The 19,751-nt window shown below is 41.5% G+C and overlaps 2 protein-coding genes across 2 annotated transcripts in view; one reads left to right on the forward strand and one right to left on the reverse strand.

Moving 5' to 3' along the window:
- Positions 1-4,481, reverse strand: part of LOC139409169 (protein inhibitor of activated STAT, 4a) — a 31,285-nt gene extending 26,804 nt beyond the window's left edge. The window contains exon 1 of the mRNA XM_071153952.1: positions 4,350-4,481. Coding sequence (XP_071010053.1) covers positions 4,350-4,376 — 27 coding nt within the window. The 5' untranslated portion in view covers positions 4,377-4,481. The remainder of the gene's footprint in view (positions 1-4,349) is intronic.
- Positions 4,482-16,923: 12,442 nt separating this feature from the next.
- Positions 16,924-18,750, forward strand: LOC139409733 (forkhead box Q2). The gene is made up of 2 exons (XM_071155123.1): positions 16,924-17,441; positions 18,376-18,750. Exons 1-2 carry the CDS (start codon positions 17,007-17,009, stop codon positions 18,748-18,750), a joined length of 810 nt encoding a protein of 269 aa, XP_071011224.1. The 5' UTR covers positions 16,924-17,006.
- Positions 18,751-19,751: the final 1,001 nt, after the last annotated feature.

The following is a 19,751-nucleotide window of genomic DNA, read 5'->3' on the forward strand; positions in this document are numbered from 1 at the left end:
AAGAGCATTAGTGAGGTTGTGCGATTAGGCCTGGCTCAGTCGGCATTCCAATTCATACCAAAGGTGTTCGATGGGGTTGAGGTCAGGGTTCTGTGCAGGCCAGTCAAATTCTTCCACACCGATCGACAATTCATTTTTGTATGGACCTCACTTTGTGCATGGGGGCATTGTCAACTGAAATAGGAAAGGGCCTTCCCCAAAACTGTTGCCACAAGGTTGGAAGCACAGAACCCTCTAGAATGTCATTGTATGCCGTAGCGTTCAGATTTCCCTTCACTGGAACTAAGGGGCCTAGCCTGATCACTCCAGAGAACATGTTTTCACTGCTCCAGAGTCCAATGGAGGCGAGCTTTAAACCACTCAAGCCGACACTTGGCATTGCACATGTTGATCTTAGGCTTGTGTGCAGCTGCTCGGCCATGGAAACCCATTTCATTAAGCTCCCGACAAACAGTTTGTGTGCAGACGTTTCTTCCAGAGGCAAACAAGGACTGACAATTTTTACGCTCTACAGCACTCGGTGGTCCCGTTCTGTGAGCTTGTGTGGCCTACCACTTCGCGGCTGAGCCGTTGTCACTTCTTAGACGTTTCCACTTCACAATGACACCACTCACAGTTGACCGGGCAGAAAGTTACTTACTGACTTGTTGGAAAGTGTGATGGTGTCATTCTAATGCAAATGTTTGTCTATAGAGATTGCATGGATGTGTGCTTGACTTTATACACCAGGCAGCAATGGGTGTGGCTGAAATAATAGCTGAATCCACTAATTTGAAGGTGTCCACATATACTTTGTGTAAATATAGTGTCTGTGCACTTGCTTCAAGTAATATTTTCCTCCCTCCCATCTAGAATTCAGTAGCATGACCCATGAGCCCCTTCTGTTCCTAACACCATGCATAGAATATTTTTCCTGCAAACAAAACCTAGACTGGTCCCCCCTTTAAGTAGTGTAGGACACAACACCGTTGCTGCATTTGAAGACCCATCAATGCATGTAGCTAGCTAGTCCCTATCTACACTGAACAAAAATAAATGCAACATGTAAAGTGTTGGTCCCATGTTTCATGAGCTGAAAGATTCCATAAATGTTACATACGCAGAAAATACTTCTCAAATTTTGTGCACATCTCTGTTAGTGAGCATTTCTCCTTTGCCAAGATAATCCATCCACCTGACAGGTGTGCATATCAAGAAGCTGATTAAACAGCATGATTACACAGGTGCACCTTGTGCTGGGGACAATTAAAGGCCACAAAAAATGTGCAATTTGTCCAACACCACAGATGTCTCATGTTGAGGGAGCATGTAATTGGCATGCTGACTGTAGGAATGTCCACCAGAGCTGTTGCCAGAGAATGTAATGTTTATTTCTTTGAGAGAAAAAAATAATAAACCCGCACACTAATCTTGATAGCATCAGTGCTCTTTAATAAGCTTTATGTATCAGCCCCAAGGCCTTCGCCAGAGCTTTTGTGATTTTTTTCCCAGTCTTTTTTTTTCTCACCCTTATGTAGACAGCTTTACTCACATCCAGACAGCTTTACTCACATTTACTCACATCCGACTCGAATGTGGTTCGAGTCGACGGAAAATAAGTTAGTGTTACCAAATATAACATTGTGAATTTCATAAATATTCTAATAAAAGGGTGTACATAAAACATATTAAACACATCTGTAAAACCACAATGAGGACATCAACCCACCAAGCAAGTTTTCATAAATCATTGGGTACAGCGCAATACAGAGTAATCTGAAATGGGAGCATTCATTCATGTTCAAAACGGTTCCCAATAAATGACAATACGTGCTCCACCACCCATGTTATCTACATGATTAAATGTCCATGTGGATTGTGTTATGTAGGTAAAACCTCTCATTCTCTCTAACAGAGAATTTGTGAATATAAATTAAAAATCAGGAGAAACGACAGGGATTATACAGTCCCAGTAGATTTTAAATGACCAAAAATATGACATTTCTACCGTCAGATTTTGTGGCATTGAGAAGGTCAAGATATCAGACAGGGGAGGTGACATAAATAATACTCTGAGCCAAAGAGAATGTTTTTAATGATGAAATGCCAATGTATGTTACGTTGTAAATTTTATCAATTAATGCCCGCATTTCAGATTACTCTGACGTCACACTATTTTAATATTTATCAAATGCACATTATTTTTGGTAACGCTTACTTATTTTCCCTCGAATCTAACCCCATTTGATGCATGGAACAGATGTGGGTGGAGCCATGTCGACATAAAAAAAATAATTAACTCAAAAGCTCTGACGAAGGCCGATATGTAAAGCCTATTAAAGAGAAGTGATACTATCAAGAGAAGTGTGGGTTTATTATTTTTTTCCCTCATCTTATCCAACTGTTACCATGCACCTTAAAAGAAAAGACAGCTCAGATGTGCGAGTGCCCTTTGAATTTTGAATGTTAATTTCTCTATCATAAATCGCATCTAATGGTGGTACGTCTAACCTGGATTGCTCCTCTTTTCAGTTCGCTGCAGCTAGAGGCTTGAACGAGCTGCAAAAAAAAACCTCCACTGTTTTTATCTCCATCTCTTCATTCAAAGACTCAATCGTGGACACTTACTGACTGTTGTGGCTGCTTCGCGTGATGCATTGTTGTCTCTACCTTCTTGCCCTTTGTGCTGTTGTCTGTGCCCAATCATGTTTGTACCATGTTTTGTGCTGCTGCCATGTTGTTATGTGTTGCTACCATGCTGTGTTTTCATGTGCTTCTGCCATGCTCGGTTGTCGTCTTAGGTCTTAGCTCTCTTTATGTAGTGTTGTGTGACTTGCCTAGTTAAATAAAAGGTTAAATAAAAAATAACCAGCCTCACAACCACATACCAGCCCAGAATCTCCACATCTGGCTTCTTCACCTGCAGGATCATCTGAGACACGCCACCACACAGTTGATGAAACTGTGGGTTTGCACAACTGAAGAATTTCGGCACAAATTGTCAGAAACAGTCTCAGGGAAGCTCATCTCCGTGCTTGTCGTCCTCACCTGGGTCTTGACATGACTGCATTTTGGTGTAGTAACAGAGTTGTGGGCAAACGCTCACCTTCGACGGCCACTGGCACGCTGGAGAAGTATTCACTTCACGGATTAATCCAAGTTTCAACTGTACCAGACAGATGGCAGACAGTGTATGGCATCTTGTGGGTGAGCGGTTTGCTGATGTCAACATTGTGAACAGTGTCCATGGTGGCGGTGGGGTTATGGTATGGGCTGGCATAAGATAGCCATTGATAGAATGCAATTGTTCGTTGTCTATTTGAATGCACAGAGATACCCTGATGAGATCCTGAGGCCCATTGTCGTGAAATTCATCTGCCGCCATCACCTCGTTTCAGCACGAAATGCAAAGCCCCATGTCACAACGATCTGTACACAATTCCTCGAAGCTGAAAAATGTCCCAGTTTTTCGATGGCCTGCATACTCACCAGACATCTCACCCATTGTGCATGTTTGGAATGCTCTGAATCGACAGAGTGTTCCAGTTCCCGCCAATATCCAGCAACTTTGCAGAGCCATTGAAGAGTAGTGGGACAACTTTCCACAGCCTGAACAACTCTATGTGGAGATGTGTCGCTCTGTATGAGGCAAACGGTTGTCACACCAGACACAGACAGGATCGTGGATCAGAACCTACCTTTTCTTTTTAAAGGTATCTGTATTCCCAGTCATGTGAAATCCATAGATTAGGCTTTATTAATTGATTTCAATTGACTGATTTCATATATGAACTGTAACTCAGTCTAATATTTGTTGCGTTTATATTTTTGTTCAGTGTAGTTAGAAAAGTCTTGCAAACTAATTACATCAATATCATTAATTCAGGTTCATTTCTACCACTCGTGTATCAGGCTTGCAGCGTGTAGAGGTGGACAGCGGCATTGACAATTGCCTTGTCTGACAAGAAGCTAGGCTAGTGGGTAAGCTAACGTTAACTCCACTTGCTTTGTTGTTATCCCAACAGTGAAAATACGTCCATTGACAAGTCAAAGTGCCAGTGGATGGACCGAATGTTGAATGCAATCTCTCGCATAAACATTGAATGATACAATTTCGCACTGACTCCCTGCTGGCGAGTGTTTTTATGGCCTCATCATTCATTTTCCATGGCCCTGCTAGCTAACGTTAGCTAGACGCACTTAGCGGCGAAGAGAAACCAGTTTCAATATAACTTCCAATTAATCAACCTTCACTAAGTTAAACCCTTTTATACATTATTCATGGGAAACCTTTACAGTTTCCCATACTAACCGGCCATCTCCCACGCAAACCCTTTCCTATCAACCCGGTCGAGCGGATCTCTGCTTACCATCGCTTCCACCAGTTCGCCCGCCATCTTTGTACAGCAGCCCCGCGAGAGGCAGAGCCGAAAGGTAGTCCTTCACCAGTGAGAAGCAGACGGGACGCTCGCTGCTCGACGCTTCTCTGCTTCCAATCACAGCGCAACCACACTACGAGCTTCAAGGAGTACGTTGAAAGTAGGCGTGTCATCATTGTTTTAAAGTGACAGTTCAACTTTTTTTAAACACTAAGAGACAGGCCTCCCATCTATGTAAGGCCTCACTTATAAGAAAACATAACCAGCCACTAAGTAGCTGAACGCTGGAGTTTGCTGAGTTTTATACTATGGAATCAAAGAGGATATGCATTGTGAAAATAATTCAAATTCAAAACAAGAGGAACGCATGACCTGTTAAATGGGGAGGAGCGCATGGCCCAATCAATTCCTGTCCGAGTGAAATATTCCGCTTCGGGAAATGCAACGAACCATTGGATATTGAATAAACTCTTTATCTATTTTGAACAATAATCTAAATATTCACAGGGAGCCAAGTCAAGATGCAGTACACAGATGTAGTGTACTGAAGTCACATGGGAAGAGAGGTTATACATGCTTCTCGATTTAAAAATGCAGTCCAATGAATAAGAGCAGTCCTGTGTTAATTATTTTGTATTGATTTCACACCCTCCCCTGGAAATCCATTTCTGGATTTTCAAACTTCTTGATTTGTGCTGAAGAACAGAGATCGTAAACCAAAACCATGTTTAAAATCAAATGAAAGAATAATATAAACTTTAATATATAATCTTTGCATGATTTGACTTTCACCTCAAGTTTGCATATTAACTGTGATAAGTAACAGATAATTGGAACAATATATATTGTCCCAGCTCTGCTCTATGTAGGCCTACTTTAATACCATTCCTGTGTGCTTTATCATAAGTTGTTTGCTTGCACACATACACATTTGAGCAAAAATTATATTCACAGGACAGTCAGTGTCTTACAAAACCTCCATTTCTGTGAAATATCAGCTTCATATTATAATCAAACAGTGTTGGCTTAAGGTATTGTAAATTAAAATGGAGGTGAATGTCCTCTTGACAATGACATAATTATCTTCAGTATTTTTTTATTATGGAATCATTTCTATTTAATGATAAATTTTATCACATGTCTCATTCAGGCTACTTGGATGGTGTAGGCAGGCTGTAGTAGTAGTTCTTCAACTTGGACAGACGAGGGCAATATAGTCCACCGGTGGTTCATTCCTCTCATTCTTGAACAGCCCCAATTCGTCTGGACATGGACTCTACAAGGTGTCGAAAGTGTTCCACAGGGAAGCTGTTCCATGTTGACTCCAATGCTTCCCACTGTTGTGGCAAGTTGGCTGGATGTCCTTTGGCACTCACGAGAAACTGTTGAGTGTGAAAAACTCTGCAGCTTTTTTTTTTCTTCACCTTTATTTAGCCAGGTAGGCAAGTTGAGAAAAAGTTCTCATTTACAACTGCGACCTGGCCAAGAATAAAGCAAAGCAGTTCGACACAAACAACAACACAGAGTTACACATGGAATAAACAAAACATACAGTCAATAATACAGTTGAAGAAACTCTGTATACAGTATGTGCAAATGAGGTAAGAAAAGGGAGGTAAGGCAATAAATAGGCCATGGTGGCGAAGTAATTACAATATACCAATTAGACACTAGAGTGATTGATGTGCAGAAGATGAATGTGCAAGTAGAGATACAGGGGTGCAAAAAAGCAAGATAAATAAATAAATACAGTATGGGGATGAGGGAGTTGGTTGGGCTATTTACAGATGGGCTATGTACAGGTGCAGTGATCTGTGAGCTGCTCAGACAGCTGGTCCTTAAAGCTAGTGAGGGAGGTAAGAGTCTCCAGCTTCAGTGATTTTTGCAATTCATTCCAGTCATTGGCAGCAGAGAACTGTAAGGAAAGGCGGCCAAAGGAGGAATTGGCTTTGGGGGTGACTAGAGAGATATACCTGCTGGAGCGCGTGCTACGGGTGGGTGCTGCTATGGTGACCAGTAAGCTGAGATAAGGCGGGGCCTTACCTATCAGAGACTTGTAGATGACCTGAAGCCAGTGGGTTTGGCGATGAGTGTGAAGCGAGGGCCAGCCAACGAGAGCGTACAGGTTGCAGGGGTGGGTATTATATGGGGCTTTGGTGACAAAACGGATGGCACTGTGATAGACTGCATCCAATTTGTTGAGAAGAGTGTTGGGGGCTATTTTGTAAATGATATCGCCGAAATCGAGTATCGGTAGGATGGTCAGTTCTTGACACAAACCAGTGAGACAGGCACCTACTACCATATCCAGTTCAAAGGCACTTAAATATTTTGTCTTGCCCATTTCAACTTTGAATGGCACACATACACAATCCATGTCTCAATTGTCTCAAGGCTTAAAAACAATTATTTAAACACTGATTGAAGTGGATTTGACAAGTGACATCAATAAGGCATCATAGCTTTCACCTGGATTCACCAGGTCAGTCTATTTAATGGAAAGAGCAGGTGTTCTTAATGTTTTGTATACTCAGTGTATACATTATACACATCATTGGTGTAAAACGGTTTGCATGCCCCACCTTGTTCTATTACAGTAACTACAACCAGAGAGACAGAGGCGAGAGGGTCGACTCCGCTCCAAATCTGTCCTAGTTCAAATAAGCGCTAAGCAGACCGAGGGAGGGGTTTTGTATGGGGGGCAATGAGAGTGTCAAATTTGGTCAAGATAAAAGGGTATTTTGATAGATTAGACGTACTTGATCAAATAGAAGTTTCATAATACTTAAGTTGTTACAAGTGTACGGATCTGTGCATGTGACATTCCTGAATCTTTGAGAATTTTTTTTTTTATATCGGAATTGTGCCTGTTGTTTGTTCATTGTTATTTCTCGAAGATTTCATAACCACATCTTTAATCAATTCAACAATGATGAGACGGGAGACAGGATACAGGAATTCAGTTCAACCATTTATCTGGAACGTGCTCAACTCAACATACAGTACCAGTCAAAAGGTTGGACTTTTGCCCTACTCATTCAAGGGATTTTCTATATTTTTTATATTTTCTACATTGTAGAATAATAGTGAAGACATCAAAACTATGAAATAACGCAAATGGAATCATCTAGTAATCAAAAAATGATTAAACAAATCAAAATATATTTTATATTTGAGATGCTTCAAAGTAGCCACCCTTTGCCTTGATGACAGCTTTGCACACCCTTGGCATTCTCTCAACCAGCTTCATGACGCAGTCATCTGGAATGCATTTAAATTAACAGGTGTGCCTCGTTAAAAGTTTATTTGTGGAATGTCTTTCTTCTTAATGCGTTTGAGCTAATCAGTTGTGTTGTGACAAGGTATGGGTGGTATACAGAAGATAGCCCTATTTGGAAAAAGACCAAGTCCACATTATGGCAAGAACAACTCAAATAAGCAAAGAGAAACCACAGTACACCATTATTTTAAAACATGAAGGTCAGTCAATCTGGAACATTTCAAGAACTTTGAAAGTTTCTTCAAGTGCAGTTGCAAAAACCATCAAGCACTATGATGAAACTGGCTCTCAGAGGACCGCCATATAAGCATTTCGCTACACTCGCAATAACATCTGCTAACCATGTGTATGTGACCAATTAAATTTGATTTGATTTGAACGGAAGACACAGAGTTACCTCTGCTGCAGAGGATAACTTCTTTAGAGTTAACAGCCTCAGAAATGAGCAATTAACTACACCTCAGATTGCACCTCACAGAGTTCAAGTAACAGACACATCTCAACATTAACTGTTCAGAGGAGACTGCGTGAATTAGGCCTTCATGGTCAAATTTCTGCAAAGAAACCACTACTAAAAGACATCAATAACAAGAAGAGACTTTCCTGGGCCAAGAAACACGAGCAATGGACATTAGACGGTGGAAATCTGTCCTTTGGTCTGATGAGTCCTAATCAGGTTCCCACCATAAAGCATGGAGGAGAAGGTGTGATGGTGTGGGATTGCTTGCTGATGACACTGTCAGTGATTTATTTAGAATTCAAGGCACACTTAACCAGCATGGATACCATAGCATTCTTCAGCGATACGCCATCCCAACTGGTTTGCACTTAGTGGGACTATCATTTGTTTTTCAACAGGACAATGACCCAGCACACCTCCAAGCTGTGTAAGGGCTATTTGACCATGGAGAGTGATGGAGTGCTGCATCAGATGACTTGGCCTCAACAATCACCTGACCTTAATAAATCTTCTTCAGGATCGGTGTCCCGTCTGCAGGACGGTTGAGCTAATGTAGGCTAATGTGATTAGCATGAGGTTGTAAGAAACAAAACAATTCCCATGACATAGACATATCTGATATGGGCAGAAAGCTTAAATTTTTGTTAATCTAACTGCTCTGTCCAATTTACAGTAGCTATTAGAGTGAAAGAATACCATGCTATTTTTGAGGAGAGTGCACAGTTATGAACTTGAAAATGTATGAATAAACCAATTAGACACATTTGGGCAGAATTGATACAACATTTTGAATAGATACGCAAGATCTCGCTGGATCACTCTAAAACGTTGCACATACAGGGCTGCCATCTAGTAGCCAAAGTCTAAATTGCGACTGGGCTAGAATAATTAAATATGTCCCTTTTCTTACATTTCAAAGATGATTGTGCAAAAAACAATACAAAAAAGGTTGTTTTTTCTTTGTATTATCTTTTACCAGATCTAATGTGTTATATTATCCTACATTCCTTTCACATTTCCACAAACTTCAAAGTGTTTCCTTTCAAATGTTATCAAGAAAATGCATATCCTTGCATCAGGGCCTGAGCTACAGGCAGTTAGATTTGGGTGTCTCAAAATTGAATAAAAGGGTATGTCAAAATTGAAAAAAAGGGGTGGATCCTTAACCCAATTGAGATGGTTTGGAAATGCAGAGTGGACTGCAGAGTGAAGAAAAAGCAGCCAACAAGTGCTCAGCATATGTGGGAACTCCTTCAAGATTGTTGGAAAAGCATTCTTCATTAAACTGGTTGAGAGAAAGCCACGAGTGTGCAAAGCTGTCATCAAGGCAAAGGGTGGCTTTGAATAATCTAAAATAACAAATATATTTAGATTTGTTTAACACTTTTTTTGGTTACTACATGATTCCATATGTGTTATTTCATAGTTGTGATGTCTTCACTATTATTCTACAATGTAGAAAATAATACAAATTAAGAAAAACCCTTGAATGAGAAGATTTGTCCAAACTTTTTACTGGTACTGTAATTTAGCCAACAAAAATGTCTCAACAAAATGAAAGAAAATACTTATTGCATTGGCTATTTCAAGAACTGGTTCAGATGATTACATAGGCCTACAATAATAATAATAATAATAACAATTTACAATAATAATAATAATGACTACACAATTTCTAATAAATACTAAAATAAATAAATGAAAGTTAGAAGACTGCATCAAATCTGAATAATGATTTACACACAGTCTATTTGGCCACAACAATGTTCTTTTCATCTTTGTCCACTAAAATATTAAAACTTTTCCCAGAGGACATTTCCCTTGTTGGCTTCTTTTCACTATACTTTTTACTATACTGTTTCTGCTCTAACTTTCATCACTTAAATGAAAGTAGCCGAGGCCAAGGCTCATTTTACTCGCTCTCTCTCTTCTCAGCAGCAGGCACACATATATATATATTTATTTTTATTTTTTAAATGATATCTATTTTACTTAACACAAAAATAATTAAAGAGCAGCAGTAAAATAGTAGTAATAGAGGCTATATACAGGGAGTACTGGTACAGAGTCAATGTGCGAGGGCACAGGTAAGTTGAGGTCATAGAGGTAATATGTACATGTAGGTAGAATTAAAGTGACTATGCATAGATGATAAACAGAGAGTAACAGCAGCGTAAAAGGGGAGGGGGGGCAATGCAAATAGTATGGGTCGCCATTTGATCAGCAGTTCAGGAGTCTTATGGCTTGGGGGAAGAAGCTGTCAAAAAGCCTTTTGGTCCTTGACTTGACGCTACCAAATCTTTTTAGTCTCCTGAGGGGGAATAGGTTTTGTCGTGCCCTCTTCACGACTGTCTTGGTGTGTTTGGACCATGACAGTTTGTTGGTGATGTGGACACCAAGGAACTTGAAGCTCTCAACCTGCTCCACTACAGCACCGTCGATGAGAATGTGGGTGCACTCCGTCCTCTTTTTCCTGTAGCCCACAATCATCTCCTTTGTCTTGATTACATTGAGGGAGAGGTTGTTATCCTGGCACCCCACGGCCAGGTCTCTGACCTCCTCCCAATAGGCTGTCTCATCGTTGGTGATCAGGCCTACCACTATTGTGTCATCGGCAAACTTAATGATGTTGTTGAAGTTGTGCCTGGCCATGCAGTCATGAGTGAACAGGGAGTACAGGAGGGGATTGAGCATGCATCCCTGAGAGGCCCCAGTTTTGAGGATCAGCATGGTGGATGTGTTGTTGCCTGCCCTTACCACCTGGGGGCGGCCCGTCAGGAATTCCAGGATCCAGTTGCAGAGGGAGGTGTTTAGTCCCAGGGTCCTTAACTTAGTGATAAGCTTTGTGGGCACCCTGGTGTTGAACACTGAGCTGTAGTCAATGAACAGCATTCTCACATAGGTGTTCCTTTTGTACAGGTGTGAAAGGGCAATGTGGAGTGCAATAGAGATGGCATCATCTGTGGATCTGTTGGGGAGGTATGCAAATTGGAGTGGGTCTAGGGTTTCTGGGACTATGGTGTTGATGTGAGCCATGACCAGCCTTTCAAAGCACTTCGTGGCTACAGACGTGAATGCTACGGGTCGGTAGTCATTAAGGGCAGGTTACCTTAGTGTTCTTGGGCACAGGGACTATGACGGTCTGCTTGAAAAATGTTGGTATTACAGACTTAGTCAGGGACAGGTTGTCAGTGAAGACACTTGCCTCTTGGTCAGCGCATGCTCAGACTTCACTTCCTGGTAATCTGTCTTGCGAATGTCGACCTGTTTAAAGGTTTTACTCTCATCCGCTACGGAGAGCGTAATCACACTGTCATCCGTACATTTGATGCTCTCATCAGTGTTGCTTGCCTCAAAGCGAGCGTAGAAGTAATTTCTATCATCTGGTAGGCTCGTGTCACTGGGCAGCTCGCGGCTGTGCTTCCCTTTGTAGTCTGTAATAGTTTGCAAGCCCTGCAACATCCGACGAGCGTTGAGGCTGGTGTAGTACGATTCGATCTTAGTCCTGTATTGACGCTTTGCCTGTTTGATAGTTTGTCTGAGGGCATAGCGGGATTTATTTTAAGCTTCCGGGTTAGAGTCCCGCTCCTTGAAAGCGACAGCTCTAGCTTTTAGCTCAGTGCGGATGTTGCCTGTATTCCTTGGCTTCTGGTTGGGGTACATACAGTCACTGTGGGGACAACGTCATCTGTGATGAAGCCAGTGACTGATGTGGTGTACTCCTCAATGCCATCAGAAGAATCCCTGGAACATATTCCAGTCTGTGCTAGCAAAACAGTCCCGTAGCTTAACATCTGCTTCATCTGACCACTTCTTCATTGACCAAGTCACTGGTGCTTCCTGCTTTAGTTTTAGCTTGTAAGCAGGAATCAGGAGGATAGAATTATGGTCAGATTTGCCAAATGGAGGGCTAGGGAAAGCTTTGTATGTGTCTCTGTGTGTGGAGTAAAGATGGACTATAGTTTTTTCCCTTTGGTTGCACATTTAACATGCTGATAGAAATGAGGTAATATGGATTAAAATTTCCCTGCATTAAAGTCCCCGGCCACTAGGAGTGCCGGCCTCTGGGTGAGTGTTTTCCTGTTTGCTTATGGCCGTATACAGCTCATTGAATGCAGTCTAGTGCCCGCATCAGTTAGTGGTGGTAAATAGACACCTACGAAGAATATAGATGAAACTCTCTTGGTAAATAGTGTGGTCCACAGCTTATCACGAGATACTCTACCTCAGGAGAGCAAAACCTTGAGACTTCCACACTATTAGATTTTGTGCACCAGCGTTTTTTTTTTACAAATATACTCAGACCGCCACCCCTTGTCTAACCAGAGGCGGCTGTTCTATCTTGCCGGTGCAACTTAAAATCCGCAAGCTTCATGTTATTCATGTCGTTGTTCAGCCACGACTCAGTGAAACATAAGATAATACAGTTTTTAATGGCCCGTTGGTAGTATATACGTGATCATAGTTAGTCTGTTTTGTTATCCAATGATTGTACGTTGGCTAATAGGACTGATGGTAAAGGCAGATTACCCACTCGCCTTCAGATCCTTACAAGGCACCCTGACCTACGTCCAAATATCTCTATCTCTTTCTCCTGAGAATGACAGGGATGAGGGCCTTGTCGGGTGTCTGAAGTAAATCCTTTGCGTTCGACTCATTAAAGAAAAAATCATCTTCCAGTACAGGGTGAGTAATTGCTGTCCTGATATCTAGAAGCTCTTTTCAGTCATAAGAGACGGTGGCAGAAACATTATGTACAAATTAAGTTACAAATAATGTGAAAGAAACACACACAATAGCACAATTGATTAGGGGACCGTATAACGGCAGCCATCTCCTCCGGCGCCATTATCATTATCAAGCCCTTGATGAGTTTGTCCAGGGTTACAGCGAAAATGTGTACTGTTCAGTGTACTCGAGGACTGGAGTTCGGAAACACTGCCCTAGGTGACGACTGCTGGGTCAGGGTGTCACCCAGTAACAGTTCTGGACCACTCTGGTGGTTCTGTCAGTGTGGCTTTACTCAACAGTAACTGATATGTGTGCCTTTTCCAGATGACGTCCTCTGCAGGCTGGATAGTGTACAGTAGGACATAGAACCAGTCTGAGCAATGACTGTAGCAGGAACCCACTTTGGTCCTCTGAGGTAGTTCCTAGCTAAGACAGTTTCTCCAAAATTAAAAGCAATGTCCTTTGCTCTCAGTTCACAACGTTTGACTTGGCTCTTCTGTTAACGTCGTACTGTCTCCTTTGCATTCCCACGGTTTGAGTAGGTCAAAGCTTGTGTGTAGCTCTCTCTTCAGGAGAAGCAATGCAAGCGAAGCCTTAGTGGGTGAATGTGGCGTGTTCCTGTAGGATAGCAGGAAGCTGTGCAGACATTGGTGCTGTGTCCCTTGACCCTGAGATGCTTTTAAGGCATGTTTCATGGTCTGTACAAGCCTCTGTGCCAGCTTGTTGGTAGATAGATGACACGGTGCAGACCTGATGTGCTGTCTACCATTCACCTGTAGAAACATGGCCAATTTGTGGGACACTATCTGCGGTCCGTTGTCGTTATCATATATGCATAGTCACTTTAAATATGCATTCATGTACATACTACCTCAATTGGGCTGACCAACAAGTGCTCCCGCACATTGGCTAACCAGGCTATCTGCATTGTGTCCCACCACCCACCAACACCTCTTTTATGCTAGTGCTACTCTCTGTTCATCATATATGCATAGTCACTTTAAACATCTCTACATGTACATACTACCTCAACCAGCCTGACTAACCGGTGTCTGTATGTAGCCTCGCTACTTTAATAGCCTCGCTACTGTATATAGCCTGTCTTTTTACTGTTGTTTTATTTCTTTACTTACCTATTGTTCACCTAATACCTTTTTTGCACTATTGGTTAGAGCCTTTAAGTAAGCATTTCACTGTAAGGTCTACCTGTTGTATTCAGCGCACTTGACAAATAAACTTTGATTTGATTTGATTATCACGGTGCCATCCGTTTTGTCACCAAAGCCCCATATACTACCCACCACTGCGACCTGTATGCTCTCGTTGGCTGGGCCTCGCTTCATATTCGTCGCCAAACCCACTGGCTCCAGGTCATATATAAGTATTTTCTAGGTAAAGCCCCGCCTAATCTCAGCTCACTGGTCACCATAGCAACACCCACCCGTAGCACACACTCCAGCAGGTATATCTCTCTAGTCACCCCCAAAGCCAACTCCTCATTTGGCCGCCTTTCCTTCCAGTTCTCTGCTGCCAATGACTGGAACGAATTGCAAAAATCACTGAAGCTGGAGACTTGTATCTCCCTCACTAACTTTAAGCATCACCTGTCAGAGCAGCTTACCAATCACTGCACCTGTACACAGCCCATCTGTAAATAGCACACCCAACTACCTCATTCCACAAATTGTTGTTTATTTTTGCTCTTTTGCACCCCAGTATCTCTACTTGCACATCATCATCTGCACATCTATCACTCCAGTGTTAATGCTAAATTGTAATTATTTTGCCACTGTGGACAATATATTGCCTTACCTCCCTAATCTTACTTCTATTTTTCTATTGTGTTTTTGACTGTACGTTTGTTCGTGCCATGTGTAACTCTGTGTTGTTGTTTTTGTCACACTGCTTTTCTTTATCTTGGCCAGGTCACAGTTGTGAGAACTTGTTCTCAACCGTCCTACGTGGTTAAATAAAGGTGAAATAATATATATGTTTTTAAATTGACACGAAGGGAATAGAAGGAGTCCTGTATAGAATAAAATTAATACAAAACATGCAGGCATCCTGTTTGCAACAAGGCACTAAAGTAATACTGCAAAAAATGTGGTAAAGCAAAATCCTGAATACAAAATGTTATGTTTAGGAAAAATCCAATACAACATATTACTGAGTACCACTCTCCATACTTTCAAGTATAATGATGGCTGCAACATCTTATGGGTATGCTAAAACACAAAGCCAAAATCTACACTGGAGTTGCTTACCAAGAAGACAGTGAATGTTCTTGAGTGGCCGAGTTACTGTTTTGACTTAAATCTACCTGAACTAACTGTAACTGCTACCAAATAAGTTTCTACAAAGTATTAACTCAGGGGTGTGAAGATTTAAATAACATATTTATTTATTTCATTTTTCTAAAAACATGTTTTCACTTTGTCATTATGGGTGATTGTGTGTAGATGGGTGAGAATACATTTTCATCCATTTTGAATTCAGGCTGTATGACAACAAAATGTGGAATAAGTCAAGGGGTATGAATACTTTCTGAAGACACTGTATTTGTAGAATATTCTAACTCTGGAAAGGGTATGTGTCAACATGCTGACATATCTAAGCCTTTATACTTAGGCATGAACGAATCCACATCTTTTCACATAGCCGTGGGTATTAGGGGTGCTGATGGTGCTGCAGCACCCCCCTGAAAAAAATATTAATAATATAGGCCAGCACCCAACCCTAACCCGTTAACAGGCTATAGAAAATGCCAGATCATTTTTTGACAGGGGGTGCAGGATTTTTTTTGTTTGATTTAGATACGTTTCTGCTTATAATTTCCAACATTTTGGTTGGCTGTTCGTCACTCAACTTGTCTATAGTTACATACATGCAGCTTCTCTTCTGTCATTAGCCTGTATAGTGCATTTGGAAAGTAGTCCACATTTTGTTACATTACAGCCTTATTCTAAAATGTATTAAATTATTTTTCCCTCATCAATCCCATTAATGACAAAGTGAAAACAGGTTTTTAGAAAGGTTTGCTAATTTATAACAAATAAAATACAGAAATACATTATTTACATAAGTATTCAGAGCAATCAGGGGAGAAGGGCCTTGGTCAGGGAGGTGACCAAGAACCCGATGTCTCTCTGACAGAGCTCCAGATTTCCTCTGTGGAGATGGGAGAACCTTCCAGAAGGACAACCATCTCAGAAGCACTCCACCAATCAGGCCTTTATGGTAGAGTGGCTGGTCGGAAGCCACTCCTCGGGTAAAAGGCACATGACAGCCCATTTCTTTGGTCTGATGAAAACAAGGCCTGAATGCCAAGCTTCACTTCTGGAGGAAACCTTGCCCCATCCCTACGGTAAAGCATGGAGGTGGCAGCATCATGCTGTAGGGATGTTCTTTTGATTGTAGTACCTAATTTATGGCAAATGTATAAGTGTTTTATAACAGAATCTCTTACAGTAACTCTGATAATGTGCACTATACGGAGCATCCTCCGTCCAAACCCATTTAAGTAGGGATAATGCTGTTTAAATGCCTTTTGGTGCTGCTGAAGCACCCTCTGAACACCATGTCCTACTAAATCAGTGTTTAATCTCCCATAATTACAAAGATTTGCTGTGGTTTAATAAAATTAATCGGCCTTGATTAGACCCCCTACCTCTGCTTCTCCTGTCTCTATTGCCCCTCACTGTGAGGGAAACATTTACAGACGTTTAAATAGTGGTACCATCACAACTCTGATCCATTCTGATCTAGTTTTCACAAGATACATTTGAGGAAGGAAATAACACTGCATAAATTATTTTTTTCCTTCATTTTCTTCTTCTTCTATCAGATCAATGTGGTATAACACGTTTGATTGTCCTTAACCTATACAGGCTTTGGCATCACATTGAGTTGAGTTACCAAACAATCAGGGTAAATTGGGACTATCCCATTTAATTGTCCTAACTTGATCTTGTGACCAAAGAGACTGCAGTCATTAACTTACTTAGCCCAAAGTACATTGGAGAGAGGCATCTTACTTGATGCACAGCAGTGTCATAGACCAGCACTGGGAAACTGAGCAACAAAAACATCTGTGAAGAATCTGAGGATTGTATTGTGGTGGAAATAGGTAATCTACATTTAAAGTGTTAGCAACTGCCTTAAAAGTCCAAGAAGGCCCATGGAGGACAGAAGCAGCTGCAACACTGGCCGGGAGCGCTTGGGACTACGCTTCACCATAGACTACCTGCTGTACAACAAGGACAGTAAGAGCATGAGAGAGGAGGCAAAGAGTCCCCCAGCAGAGCAGACCTCTCATAGTCCAGTGGAGGAGCGGAGTCCTGACATCCTCTCAGAGAGGGAAAGTATCGAACTTGGGAGCCTTGAGAAGGGGCCCGAAGGAGAAGAGGGGTCAGAGGAGGAGGATGAAGAGGAGGAGGAGGTCAAAGTGAAAGAAGATCAAGAGGCGACCACTACAGACAGTCCACGGGACAAGCCCACCCAGTCCTACATCGCCCTTATCTCTATGGCCATACTTGCTTCAGAGGAGAAGAAGCTGTTGCTGTGTGACATCTATCACTGGATCATGGATAGCTACCCCTACTTCAAGAGCAAGGTATGTCCAAGTGATTCAATTCAGGGTTCATTCCAAGTGGAATATTTGTCTGAACTAGGGTTGGGATCAGTTTAATTTCAATTCAGGAGATACATTCCAATTCGGAATTGAAAAGAGTGCCATTTATTTTCAAAGCAGATTGTTTTTGGTTCTTGAAATTCTATTTCAGTTCACTTCAAACACGGACTGAATTGAATTGGAATTTACATTGCCAGCTCCCTGCATTGGCAATAGTCTGTAATTCTAATCAATTTAACTGCATAACATTAGATGCTCATGAGAAAAACCTTTGCAAAGCTGTTTGATCAAGAAATGACTAGTGTGTGGAAAGTTTCCAAAAACCTAAAGTACTATTCATTACGCACATCCTCCACTGTAGTCAAAAGACAGCATCTTAAAATAAAGAGCGTGAAAAAAGTATATCTGGCGTTTTCTCTTTTCACTATATTCCCATTGTGAACTGTTGAAAAAGGGTGATCTGGTATGGTAATGGGTAGAATTACTGCATGCATGAACCTGGCTCAGCTGATTATGTTGTTGCATGGAAGGTCTAACTGAGTAACCTAAAGGCTGCAGGTAATTCTGTTGATAGCCGCAACGGGTTAAGAACTAAAACTAGCTCTTTAACAGGTGTAACAACAGGTTTACCTCATGGGATTATTGGAATTAAACAAGGATAACGTGGTGGTTTCGTCTGTCAGTCAACTCAAACAACCATAACCAATCGTCACTATGGCCCTTTACAAATTGTTAATATTCTCTGTACAATGTATACGGTGGATTCAGCCATGAGGGAATGCCATTTTTGTTTTCTAATAATTGAGTACAAGGATGATGTTGGATCATTTCTGTTCCAGGGCCACAAACAACACTTAGTTCATGAATCACCTTTATTCTTCATGTCTCATATGTGAACATTATTGTTGTCCTATAGGATAAGAACTGGAGGAACAGCGTCAGACACAACCTGTCTCTGAACGAATGCTTTGTGAAGGCTGGTCGGAGTGACAATGGTAAAGGCCATTTCTGGGCCATCCACCCCGCTAACTTCCAAGACTTCTCCAATGGGGACTACCATCGCCGCCGAGCTCGCCGCAGGATCCGCAGGGTGACAGGACAGCTCCCGTATGCCCTGCTTGCACCCTATTACCCCCTCAACAGGCCCAGGGGGGTGCCGTGCTGGTGCTGCCCCCCAGCCCACCCTCTCGCCATGGCCCACCCTCTGTCCTGCCTCTCAGCCAGGATGTACTGGAGCTGGGCTAGCCAGTATGTCAGACGACACCCATCCCTCCACGCTCCGGTTCAATAGCACCACATAGAATTGGATGCATGTTTGATGTTGAACTACTCTTTGTATGACAGGTGGCTGAGAGAGATGTTTTGAGTATGATTGTGAAATCTGTGGCTAGCTGGCACAAATAAGAGTACCAAAGCACCAAAGTACTATATTGCACTATTTATTGTTTGAAATGTGACACCAGATTTGTACTGTAATATTATGTATATTGTATTTGATGAGTACTGTATATGAAGAAATAGAATTGTAAATATATTGATGAACATATTGCATTATTTTATATATCTTCAACAATTTCAAATAAATAAACAAAAAAACCTAACCAACAATGTGTCAATGATTTCTGTCAAACATGAGAAATGCTTACACAGAATGAGAATATTTTAAATCTATAAATAAAGCACTTTACAGCAAGGGTTGGAACTGGTTGACCAAAAACCGGAAACTAACAAAATGATTTGAAGAACAGAACGCTAACTGAAAAAAAGTGATCTATACTGTTCTGGAACAGAACCGTTATTTTAAAAGCATGGGAACCGGTTACTAACATTCTGGGCATTTTGTCCAGTCCCACACAACAAACAAAGTGCCAACAAAGCCCCTACGTAAAGCCTTCACTCTGAAACGTATTCCAGCGTCTGTCTGACAACTATAAATCTTTGCTAGTAGGTGTGCGTGTGTGTGTGTAGGCTACCTGTCCCTCCTCTCTGAAACATAGGTTACTGAAGCCTACTGACAATGGTACAAGCGTAATTCAGAAATTAGGGAGAGATGTTAAATTAGAGAAGAATAGGTTGACTTTTTCAATGCTAGTTAAGGATGCTATAGTTATCACGCTTCACATTGGATTTATTAACTACAAAAAGGTAAGATGTGTTTTTATTTCTAGTGCCGCTATGCACACACAAGCTAGCTAGCTAACGCTTGCTCTGGTCCAACTTTAAACCAACTTGGAAGTTCAAAGACATTTGAAGTTCCTCTATAGAAGTTCCTCCTCCGTAGGTATAATTCTG

This window comes from Oncorhynchus clarkii, chromosome 5, assembly GCF_045791955.1.
Source record: "Oncorhynchus clarkii lewisi isolate Uvic-CL-2024 chromosome 5, UVic_Ocla_1.0, whole genome shotgun sequence".
Taxonomy (NCBI): domain Eukaryota; kingdom Metazoa; phylum Chordata; class Actinopteri; order Salmoniformes; family Salmonidae; genus Oncorhynchus; species Oncorhynchus clarkii.

Coding starts and splice junctions, on each gene's coding strand:
- LOC139409733 (XM_071155123.1), top strand. CDS start 17,007: ATGGAGGACAGAAGCAGCTGCAACACTGGCCGGGAGCGCTTGGGACTA. Junction 17,442..18,375: donor ACCCCTACTTCAAGAGCAAG/GTATGTCCAAGT, acceptor GTTGTCCTATAG/GATAAGAACTGGAGGAACAG.